Here is a 12,712-nt window from a genome sequence, read left to right on the forward strand (position 1 = left end):
GTAATGTATCAATTTTCTTCAACATCTTTTTCAGACCTCTGTGGTACAAGGCCACTCCTTCTTCATAAAACATAAACCAATACGTCTGTTTACAGTGTCGAAAAAAGCTCATTTCTCAACACATTAAAAATAACATTACAAAATGTGTCTGAATATGTATTATTTACACTGATATCTTCCCAGTGTTCATTAAGTGAAGCAGTTTTAATAAAACATACCGTATACTCTCATTTTAAAGTTTTTTTTAAATAAAACATGAAATGAAATATGCTTTTTTAGTGTTGCCAAAAATTAAATAAGAAATACAGAACAGTACACATTGAATATACAGTATACCCTATTTTAAGCATTTAATACATTTGCCCAGTATGACTTGGGGGGGTGTCTTTCTGCTTTAGTCCTATGGACATATCTGACTGAAAGTAATTCAGTAAACTTTTAGAAAACTCCAACTTTTGTGCAGGGCTTACCACTGGAGGGCTCTTGAAACAGAAGAACAATCTCATATGTAAGTGTCATATTTGTCTATACTACTGCGTTCACAATAGTATCGTAGCTAAAGTGTTCATATTTACTGTTGTTTTTTTATCTTATAAAATTGACAAAAGTCAGGAGCTGTCTTCTGGGACTATTCTTTTTTGCAGGAGATCACAACCGGGAACAAAAGGCTCAATAACAAGAAGCAAAGTCAATGGCAGAGAGGGGAAAATGCTCAACCGGCAGTTTCTGGCAATTGAAAGAGCCTGCCCTTCTCAAGACTAGCTCAAGATGATTCAGTGTGTGAAGACACAGAAAATTCATTCTACACCCTCCTTCCAACAAAGTTATTTTTATTTGGTCTGAGACACTAAGAAAACATACATAGATGTTTTTTTTTTAAATCGGATGTTGAATTTCTCCAGAAATCACTGTTAACCAATCTTTCACCCTGTTCTTTCAGTTGCATTCTCCCTTTCAGAACAATGCCTGACTGGCCATAGGGGTAAGGCAAAGCTAAGACTTGGAAAACAGAACAAAAGCTTGCAGGCTTCTTTCATCTGTCTTGACAGAGGGCTGTCCAATACAGTGGTTCCTAGCGCCAATTTTAAGTTACTATTATATTACAACCACCTGTTTTGGTTATCAGATTACCAGTAGTCTGGGTAAGCTTTGCAGGGGAGACAGGAGGTAGCAGATTATAAGTGAAGAAAGAATTGCTTCTGAACTGTGTGCAAAGAGGGTGCCGGTTCAAAGACAGAGAGGACAGGTCATTAGAAACTAAAAAGACAAATGGAAAAGTTGGTCCGCGCACAAACGAAACTGAGAAAAACGCAAAGAACCACGCAAATTGTTTTTGTTTTCGGTGAGTGGGCTCAAATACGTGCCTTCAGTTACGGCACCACGAAATGGCTTGTGAGGGATTAAATGACATGTACAGGCTAATGTGGCTCCCAATGTTTCCCTAAACCAGGGCATCAAAGAACAAAGCAACTGCTGCCCCTGCGAGGTCCTGGTGCTGATTTATAGCAGCCATGGTTGTCACTCCATTTCAAAGTTAGACAGTCCTAGCACACGGCTTTCCGGCAACCTAGTACTGCTCTCTCTCTGTTAGTCAAGTCAAACTGAAACATACTGAAGTGCCTCATAGCTGATTTGAAAGAGTTTCATAAAAGCGACAAACTAGTGATCTTGCTATGAGAAGCACACTGATATTAAATATTGAAATCCTAACCGAACATTAAACACATATATTTCAGTTCTGAATTTCTATTCTTTGTAGTCTTCTAAGCACTGTTCTCATCACATTTTCAGCCCATTTGCAAAAACAGCTTTTTGTGGTCAAACCAGGAACAAAACCATTGCCACAAAAGCCTCTGGTTGATACTGAAAGCTTAACGCCTGTCAATAATCTGTCTACAGAAGCCACAGAGCTCACAACTTTTCTTTAATTTCATCTGTTCTTCTAATTTATACGATAGACTGCTAGACGATGTTTTCCATTGGCTGATGTACTCTCCACTGGCCTGGCAGATCAAAAACAACCTTCCTAAAACTAGAAAAACACCACCCGCACTGTTCAAATTAGAATTAAGATCTCACAAGTAAATAATGGTCCATTCATCTTTTTTAAAATAAATGATCACTGCCGTGTATTTTTCAAAGCTTGATCTTTAACACAGTTAGCCTACAAACCTTAAGGGTGCCTTACATTTTGTGTTTCTGGTGTCTCCCATCATTTCCAATTTTTGTCCTTGTTTGATACATTAGGACATCACTGTGTTTTTTTAACTCTGGTAATATAAATGAACTTCCGGGAGTGAAAGGAAGCTTAGACTGACTTCTCAATTGCTAGCAACATTTTAGGGGTTAAAAAAATAAGTTTGTCTAATTTAAGAGGAAATGGACAATTTGTCCAATGCAAATAGATGGCAATGGCTATCAGATTATCTTTCCTCATTTAAAGGTTTTGTGCACCATGACTTAGAAGTCTCCTGTGTTTTCTGGTTAAGTCACATTTCATTTCCTTAAGTAATCTGCTCAGGTTTCTCAGCCTTCTTTCTCTCAATGAGTTCCTTTCAGACAGACAGTGCAGGCAACTCGTGCTTTTCTGGCTCAATTGTATTTGAGGCTTTAAACAAATCGTAGGTTCACTTCCTCTCCTGACAATAGCCCTGTGTTTTTAAATACGGCATATTGATTTCATGCCTTACAAAGCACTAAATATATTTTACTGGCAATTTAGTTAACCAACCAAAATACATTACAATACCAAGATAAGATTAATATACAAATACATATATATGCCCTGTTCATTCTTTTTTGCATGTATGTACTGTATCTAACAGGTGCTAATTTGCATCAAGCATTATTGAGTCAGTGATGTACAGTATTTGCTCTTGCATTTAGTTTCCATCATTATAAGCAGATTCCAATATGTTCACTGAACAATAAAAGTTATTTGTTTACTAAAATATAGAAAAACCTTTAAACATTTTGACCTTCAAGTAAAATTACCATCACATATAAAAAGAAAGCCAATCAAAATATGATTGCCCCTCATCTTATATTACAATGGTTCAAGATATCCTTTGTTGAGCTGTAGCATCCCAGGTGAACTAGAGTATATTCGTTCATCAGAGTAATACCAGCAACTGGTTTTGTGTTTTAAGCTAAAAACTCAACCGTCAATAACCCACAATTCTGTTGTCTAGCTGTTCTCCTTTCTTCGTCTTCCACCTAGCTATGAGACAGAGATCTTATGGACACTGAATGCTTGTTAAATATTCATCCTCTTTCTTCCCTCATGATACTCTGCTCTCCTTACCTTATATACATCTTTGATATATTATCATTAGTAAGCAGATTCCCATCGCAGATAATGATGGCAAAATCCCTCAGGAGAACATATATTGTAAATCTGTCTTTTTGATCTTTAATCCTCTTTTTGATTATGAAACTAATAGACTTTTTCTTGTCTCTCAGAAGACACAAAAAAGCCATTCTTTCGGGGTTGGAATCCTAGTGTTCGGTTCTGTGTCATGGATTTTTAAATGACTGACAAATTTATCAAGCTCCTGCTTCAATTATCCTGGCTCTTATCTCTTCTGTGATTTCTTACTGGCACCAGATTTTGCTTTCATTTCTTACATGTCTTTCTTCCCCTCCTATTTAGGAACCCGGCCTTGGCTTCAGTGGCAGGCCGCAATCAAGTCTGCTTTTATGCTCTAAACAGACAGCTGAGCCATTAGAAAAATAACTGATGATGAAGCTAAAAAAAAAGTTTTGCTAAATGTTATTTTTTAAAATCATCATAAAACAAAGCATTCTTTCAGTCTCATCACAGAAATGTATAAAGCTGCTGTGAGCGTAATGACCTGTAATGTTTTCATCTTTTTGTTATATATAAAATTAAATTATTATAATTATCTTGGGGACGTTAAATGACCCTTATTCCAATCTGATTGTAAAATATTAAATTTTAATTTTAATTTTAATTTTAAATAAAGCGTAGTAATTAAAAAACATTTATTTTGATGGTGTAAACAGATAAAATAAGCAGCTTAGATGGATGAAAGTTTTGTTAGTAATAAATACAAAATTAAAAAGGGTTGTTGTGTTTAGTTGCAAATTTGGTTGCTCAATTAATCCAAAGACTCACAATGCCTTGCTGCAGAAAGTTACAGCATATGAATCTGATTAATGATTATTCCTTTTATTCTGAATAATGGTGACTGAAGTTCAAATAGACTGAATAGATTCAAATAAAGTATGAATGCGACATCTCTCAGAACTGTGTATTTTGCAAAGCATATAAGCTTAAAACCTATAGTTTAATTTGAAACCCAAACTACACATCTTGCAGAGTGCGAATTACTGAAGCAGACTTAATGTCCAGGTTAAAGCACAGTTTTCACACAGCAATAACAATGATAAAACACAGCTATAAACTTAAGTCAACCATAGATTAAACGACTGATGCTGAACAAAGAACATGGAACATTCACAGTGTATGAAAAACAGCGAACTAACAATTATCATTATATCTGTTCCAGTCTACAGTACATGAATATAATTATATTGTTATTAATTTCTTTAGATACGCGATTCCATATTATATTCCCTATTAATCAAATTCTTAAAGTTTGCTTTTGTTTACTGCAATAACGAGCGTATTCGCAGGAAAGATTAAAACATGATAACTTTTTACAAAGTATGTAAACTTAATATAGTCAGAAGGAGCACGTAAAAACGTTTCCAAAATAACCACATCTAAGACTTCAATGCTTAAAATGTTTAGGAAGAAAGTGGAATACTGGTGTGTATTTTTTCTTTAAACTACCAATACCAGCCATATACAGTTTACATAATATGTTTTTGTTCCTAAATTAATATAGTTTATGACCATCAGATGCATTATGCTCCTCTTCTTTTTATGCTCAGCTACTAAAATTTCCCTTTAGTTGTAAAATTCCATATAAATATTCAATACTAAGCGGATTAAAACATGCACAGTAAAGAGATTAAATGATTACATCTCTTCACTACCAACCAATGCACCACAAGTGCTCCTGTTGGTCATTTTGGCCAGCAAATCACGTACTGCGGTACAATGCAGTGGCTTGTAGTAGTAGTTGCGTGCGGTATGGGTTTGTACCGCGCATTTTGAATGGCTGCATCTGTATACTGGTTGAAGTTCAATGATTCAAACTTGGACTCTGCTGCTGTTTAAACAAGAGGGTTATAGGATAACAAACTCCACAAACATTGTTTTTCCCATACAGAGATATAAAACTGCTATTGGTTTGATAATAGGTGTAAGTGTTTTGGGGTATAAAGTGTCCTGGCCCATTTGGTCAGACATAACTCTCAAATTACCCTGATCCAGAGTTTGTTGCAAGAAATATATGAGACCATGGGACTCATTCTATTACTGTCCCTCAAATTTCACATTATATTGTGGTTTAAGATCAGTACAAGTTTTCAAGATGTCTTCCAAAACATGCTACGTAGAAAAAGGTTTGCAACCCAACAGTTATTAAGTTTATTTCCAAATGATCTCAAACACCATAATGCTTGTTAAATGATTAAATCAACTTTCTGATTGTACAACTTACTGTAAACATTTTTACATTATTTTGTATAAATTAATAGTGTTGCATGATTTCTCTAGCAAGCCAATAGTTTCAACATTACTAGCAAAACATATGTCAATTGAGAAATAAGTGGTTGTCTGACTTTGACCACAATAATTAAACCCTTGAGCAGCTCGAAAACGTGTACTCAGTGGTTAAACAGAGCAGTCAACACAAGAGTAATGAGATTCTGCACAAACAGCTTGCTGAATTAATGGTGGAGTCCTCTGGAGAGATCGCTTTTCCTGACATCACTGGACCGTTTCCTACCTTTGATGTTAAAGAAATAAAATGTCCCCCCCACCTTCTTGCCTTTCACCATGGTATTCAGCACACAATAATAGAGTTGTCCAGTGTTTTAAAACAAGTTGATTTGTTTCAAAAGCGATCGTTTTATTTTTTCGTTTCTCAACCTTATCGCTTAACAAAGCATGAGTCATATTGCCGTGCTGCACTCTGGTCTCAGTTGACTTGGGGTAGTCTCATGTGCATACTCCATTCCCAGTTGTTATCAGCCCTTTCAACAATTCTTTACAATGCAGTGGTCCCAGTGTCTCATGGTAGCAAATCCAAATTTTTCTTAGCGAAATTCCTAAATTGTTGCCAATGACCAGACATCACCTTGTATCAAATTCACATGAACGGAAAACTAATTATAGATTAAAGTGTAGCATACACTGCACAAATAAAGAAACTAAACTGCAGTCTGTGAACTTGTTATATGACATTCATTGATTTCTTCTTTTTTCTGTTTCAACCTCGTTGCATAGACCCATAGTCATGGACTGAAGACCTACAGGAATTGTCCTGTGATCTTAAAATGCAGTCTGATCTACTTTATAACCCAAATTCCTGGCCATCAGATATGGGCATTCTACTAAGGCCAGTGTTCAACCATTTTATTCAACAATTCATCAATTTCCCTTCAGGATCAATAAAGTCTTATCTATCAATCTATTTTATTTTTTCAAGGTTTTTCCTACTCTTCATATTTCTACCTGTTGCTTGTTGTTGTCTTTTTCTCAAGCAATAATGTATATACAACAATACAATATTTGTGACATACTGTAGCTATCAGCTATATTATAAATAGTTTCTAAAATATTTTGTGGTAAGCTCACTGTAACGGACACTGTATTCTTCTGCACAGTGGATGATGGTAAAGAACACTGCATGACAGATATAATGCAAGTGGTATAGAAATACTAGAACTGCAAAAAAATAGCACTATATGCAAATTTACGAAGGTGATCTTTCACAAGAAAGGGTCTGTGACTGTGGACTATTGCACAACTACCTTGAAAGTTTGGTTTTACCTTAAAAATTTCCAACTCAATTAGGATGCCTGGGGTTTTCAAACAAAGAGGTCTCAAAGCACTCTTTAAGGCTGTCTTTCTAATCATAGGCTTAAGATCACCACACACTTTGAAAATTAGATAAAACCTACATGTTGTATTTATCAGTAAACAAGATGTAATCTGTCAACTGTCTTAGGCACCACATCAAATAAAAAACACTGCTTCGCTCTTCCTCCTCTATACAATCCTCCAACTTTTCAGAAACAGACAAAACGGTTGCCTTTCATTCTGGAAGCCCATTAGGGCATGTTGGACAAATTCCATTCTTCCATCCATTTTGTAACAGCTTTATCCAATTCAGGGTCGCAGGGGAGCCAGAGCCTATCCTAGCAAGCAAAAGTCAAGGTAGGCTACACCCTGGACGAGACACCAGTTCACCACAGGGAAGACACAGACACACACACATATCCATATCTAGTCGAGTTTTTCCCAAAGTTAATTAACCTACCAGCATGTCTTTTGACAGTGGAAGAAAACCGGAGCATCCAGAGGAAACCCACGCAAACACAAGGAGAACATACAAACTCCAAGCAGATAACACCCCAGGTCTGGAACTGAACCAGGTGCCCTATTGTAGTGCAATGCTAACCACTGTCCCACTTTCTAAAATAAAAAAACAAATAAAATCCAAAAGACAGTTTTTAAAAAGCACTAAGAGAAAAAATCTGTTGTGTATAGAGAGAAGAGACACACTCCAATTCAATCTTATTTGGAAAATGTTTCAACAGAAAAGAATAATTCTTTTAATACGTTTTTCTTAATTATAAGCACCAGAAGAAAAATCCCCTACACTCAACCCCACACATTCTACACGAGACACACCTCGAAGAGCATCCCAATTAAGGATTTTTCATCTAGAGATGAAGGGCAAACATCACAGGGCAGATACTCCATGAAACAAAACTTCAAAGAGTCTAGTGCAAAGTTAAATCCCTCATAACAAATACAGCTGAAAGCATATATTTTAGGAACAGCCACAGGAAGTACTTTAGAGAAATGACTTTTGCTGGAGAGTCTAAGTAAGGAGTACTATTTTCTAAGAATAAATCATTTGACCCAATCCTGTTTCTACTGACCCATCTGAAGTCCTATGTAAGTGAGGTCAGCAAATGTTCACCACTACACTATGTACTATAATAATTACCACATGGTTAGTTAACATAGTATGAATTTAAGTCTCCTTTAATTCATGCTAAGGATTAGTAATTTATATAGTTTACTGTCTGTACAGTACAGTATATCAACACACAAACCAATACCTGTAGGAACAAGAACTATAGCAAATGAAGGTCAAACTAGGATGTAGGAAGCAACTGTTTCTAGCAGCGTAGAAACCTTTGAAGATAATAAGTACCTGTTTTGTAAAAGGAAAATTTTGTAATGAAGCCAAATGTTGTTTCATTTGTTTGAATACATTCTGAAGAGGGAGACGGGTCTAAGGATTGTAAAATTATACATTTTACAACGTTGAAGGTTCATATGTGAACTATTGCACTGTGAACAAGGATAGAGAAAGTGCATTTTTAAACTATTCTGAAATGTAGTAATTCTTTTTAAGGTAAAGCTGTTACTTTAATACAGGCTCTCTGCTTTTATTTGTTCATGTGAGTACCTGTTGTATTTAGGCATTTTGGATCTTGTATTTCAGGAGGACGGTGAGATTTGTAAAACAGCTAATCTGTTAAGTAGATCTGTTTCATTATTCTGAAAGTTGAAAACTCTTCATAAAATGCTTCCTGAATAACGGTTAGGCTTAATCCTCTTTCATTCCTTCATCCTGTTTTAGAAGGAGAATGAGGTATGGCCTGTTCATTCAATAGTGTGGCACAAAAAAAGTTCACAACCCTTAATTAATGAGACTTAGTCATTCTGTCCTCTTTACTCTTCATATAACCTGAACAGCAGTCAATAAATCGTGCCCAGAGGGCTTTTAAATTGAGGAAATACAAAATGCACGTATAATAATGTCAAGCTCTTCACATCCAAAGAGCCTCCTAAAATGAAAATTGAGAAGGGCAAAGGCATAATGGACTTCTATTTGATAAGCTCCTGTAAAACCAATCACAAATGATTTGGCAAATCACTTAAGCTTACAGAAAGGCATTATGCATTCAGCAAATTTTCATAAATGTAACACTTAAACAGTTAAATGCAAGTGTCATTTTGTGAATGATAACTTCAGAAATATAAAACAGGTGAGGACAGGCAAAATACGTGGCATAACACGTTGGAGTATTATGGAAAATGGCATACTGTACAGTATGCCTGTCGAGGCGTCATCCTTTGGCTAGCAGACTCTTTCTCAGTTGTCTCAGCAGGAAGACATGAGTTAAGAAGGTCAGAGTTCACACTTAAAGAATCCAGCGAGATATTTTTGTTTTTGTGTTAACAGCGCTGCAACACGGCCCGCCGTCTGCCAGCGGACCTCCAGTCCGAAATGCTTTTCAAGGAGTGCAGGACCCGAGTCACACCGGAAGCCTGGAGGATCACAGGAGAAACGGGCGCCTCGCAGCTGCCATCATTCCTGAAGCCCCAGATATAACTCGAGCAGCCTCAGCTGTGAACCTCAGATGGTCACAAGATAAAATAGCACAGTTGGCCGGGACTAGCCAGCCACCTGCACTGGAAAACAGTGCTCGAAATCTTGGACGTACAGTATGTGATCAAGACAAATGAAAAAACAAAAAACAAAGCTAGCAGGCTAACCCAGGTCCCTAATTTTCTGAGCATTTTGAGCATTATTTTACTAAAGTTTTGTTTTCTTCTCCACAGATGGTGAAGGATTGTAAGGTACTATAACTGTTAGAAAGTTTGATATGTATGCTTTCGTTTGAAAGCTTTTTTGACACAGTAACCCATGTAATTAATCTGTAATAAACTGTCAAAGTTGTCGACAGCATTTTGACTAATCCTGTATATAGACATACCAGATATACAATAGATCCAAAATACACCTAATTAAACAACAGAAGCAATACTATGCTGCTCATCTACCAATATTCTCTACAAGTCTTTCTAGGAAAATGCTAGAAAGACTGGAAAATAAAAGCCACCAGTACCTGAGCGGCTGTGTCTTACTCACCATCGTCGCTGTCTGCCAGGATGACCACCCTGGTGCTGGGGTATTGAAGGCCCACCTGCCCACCCATGGGCATACTGAGGGTGACGTTGAAGGCCTCCTCCTCCTCGTACAGAGAGTCGTCTATGATGATCACGCGGCAGGGCTTCTCGCGCTCGTCCTTGTCGAAGCGCAGCACGCTGGTGTGGTCCTCAGGGCGGCTGATGTAGTCGGAGTACGACAGCACAGTGCTGGGAACGGTGCCCAAGGCGCTGCCTGAAGGAAGCCACAGTGAGGGACTACAATCTACAGACTGTACTGTACACAAGAACATTTACAGCAGGGCGAGAGGAACTACTTTCAACCATTTAGGTCCTGAAGGATAACAATCTGTTGAAGTGTCAAAATCAAATGTAGCAGCACAATTACAAAAAAAAACTTTTTTTCATGTATTTAGATGACATGGGTATCAGTAAAAACCCAGAATAATAGGAGGGAATTTCACATATCACTGCTCAGTTTGCTGTAACAGTGGTATGTTATAGTGGTATGGTTCTGTTACCACTGTTGTGTTGTATAACTACAGTATAAGGATTATTAATTATTATACTTTTATTTTATATTTGTAAATTTAAAGGCACAGATGACTTAATATACACCTATCCGTTACCAGAAAGCCACTTATTCCTGATATGTTTGCAGCAACCAGGAGCCTATCATGGAAGCATGGAGTGTAAAGCAGGAAACACATCCAGGGAAAAATCAGAGACATCACATCAATAAATATAACCATTATGTCATTAGGAGGTGGGAGGAAACGTGGGCACCTGGAAGAAATCCTGATGAATATGAGAGAGAACTCCCCACAGAAAGCACCCTGGGGCAGAGCTGAAGTCAGGACTCTAATGCTTAGTGGCAACAGTGTTAACAGTGCACTTATCATGAAGCCGTTTGTTTAATGATATATACTAACAATGCATTAACAATTTGTGCTGATGCAGCACACCAAAGCCGATCAAGAGATCTACCATTGAACACTTGAACAATCTTTCCAAAATGTAGAATACAGCCCAAGACATCTCTGCTGATGGCAGAATTAATCCCTAACATTCAGTGTCTCATGTAAAGAGCTGACATCCCTTAAAAGTTAACTTGCCAAAACTGGGCACCAGGAAATCAGGGGCCCCACCTCCAGTATAGGCAGGTGCAATCTGACTGCCCTTTCTTGCTGAATTTGTATTTGTTGATTGGAGAAAGGGTACTGTGCTTCACCAGGGTTAAAACAGGGTACTATACTTAAATTGTATTACCAAACTAGCAATGTGCAGAAACTGTTAGTTTTGCTTTTGTGAGCTGGCAATATATTTAAAAACAGGGGTTTTATAATTAAGTACAACACAGGAGCAGTAAGAGAGGTTTGATTTTATATACAGTATGCCTCATGTTTTTGCTTTTCCATTTGGACTGGTGATCTGTTTTTCAATTTTGTAACTCCCTAAATGTGGACTCCCTATACATAATCAGCTAGACTCAGTGTTATGACCCGGGTACAGGGAGAAAGAGAATAAAATCTAGCAGAAAGCGCACAAGTCCTTTCAAAACACTCAATATTATATCAGGTAATTTTTCCACTCACAGTGTTGCTGTCACCTGTACTATACATTGGCAATAGCAGATGTAAATCAATGTTTATGGATGTACTCTTTAAACTGCAGGGCACAGCATATTCCTGCTAACTGCCATCAGCATCGCACTGACAAAATTTAAACTGTGACTTTCTTCATTCTCTGAACTCTTGCTTACTTTGGAGTTTTTACTTCTGGAAAACACAAATAGAAGAAGATGAGACCTACCGCAGGCTATTTGGCCAGGCCGACTAATTCTTCCTCTTTGTCTATGAAGTTGAGTATAGACAGCACCGGTGTGTCAATATTTATTTTTGCTTTTTTGCTTTTCAAAGTCTAGCTGTGACCAAACAATCTGTCAGCTGCTGTCTCACCTTGCTGTGTAGAGCAGATGACCATCAGCTCTTGACTGACATCTCCAGACCTCCTGACTGGAATCAACAGCTCACCAATGTCCTCTTCAATCTTATATTCTGACTGAGGGATGAAGACAGTGGATTCTGTAGAACATAAAGAAAGGCTACTATAGTATCTAACAGATTTTAAATGCCAAGTGCCATTTGGAATATTTCTTGCACGTGTAATTTGCATCTAAGACCAGATGGAGCAAACCAGCAATAAAACCAAAAACATAAGTACATCCCAAAACAAACCAGTGTGAAGTGAGATGATAGATTCACTCATCTTTGTGAGTGAGACCTGAGAGATGGGTTTTTATTCACGTTCAGGTAGCGACAAAACAGGTCACAGTGGAGGAATGAGGAGCATGCTGTGCACATCCTGGTTGTTAGCTGATGAACTCGAGCCCCAGGATTAACACTGACACACTAGGCAGGTAGGAAAGCTTTTCAGATCCTTTTGCTGCCACAAAACAAGTCTCAACCTGCTCGAGCCATAAAAAAGGTTTGAAAAACAAGAATTAGAGGATTGACCAAAATGAACTAGCTCTAACTAAACGGAGGTCCAGGAATTGTATTTTCTGCTAAAGAGAACAAAAATATCAAACTACATCCAGGCCTAATCAGAGATGTACTGGAGAAACACAGGCAGAGCACAGGA

At 37.4% G+C, this 12,712-nt stretch overlaps 1 protein-coding gene across 1 annotated transcript in view; it reads right to left on the reverse strand.

Annotated features, from left to right (window-relative positions):
• Nucleotides 1-12,712, reverse strand: part of frem3 (Fras1 related extracellular matrix 3) — a 67,521-nt gene that overhangs the window by 19,596 nt on the left and 35,213 nt on the right. Inside the window, exons 5-6 of the mRNA XM_088633116.1 lie at nt 12,028-12,153; nt 10,053-10,304 (exon numbers count right to left, since the gene is read on the reverse strand). Of these exons, the coding sequence (XP_088489242.1) occupies nt 10,053-10,304; nt 12,028-12,153 (378 nt within the window). The remainder of the gene's footprint in view (nt 1-10,052; nt 10,305-12,027; nt 12,154-12,712) is intronic.

The sequence above is a fragment of the Lepisosteus platostomus genome, chromosome 1 (assembly GCF_059453375.1).
Source record: "Lepisosteus platostomus isolate fLepPlt1 chromosome 1, fLepPlt1.hap1, whole genome shotgun sequence".
Classification (NCBI taxonomy): domain Eukaryota; kingdom Metazoa; phylum Chordata; class Actinopteri; order Semionotiformes; family Lepisosteidae; genus Lepisosteus; species Lepisosteus platostomus.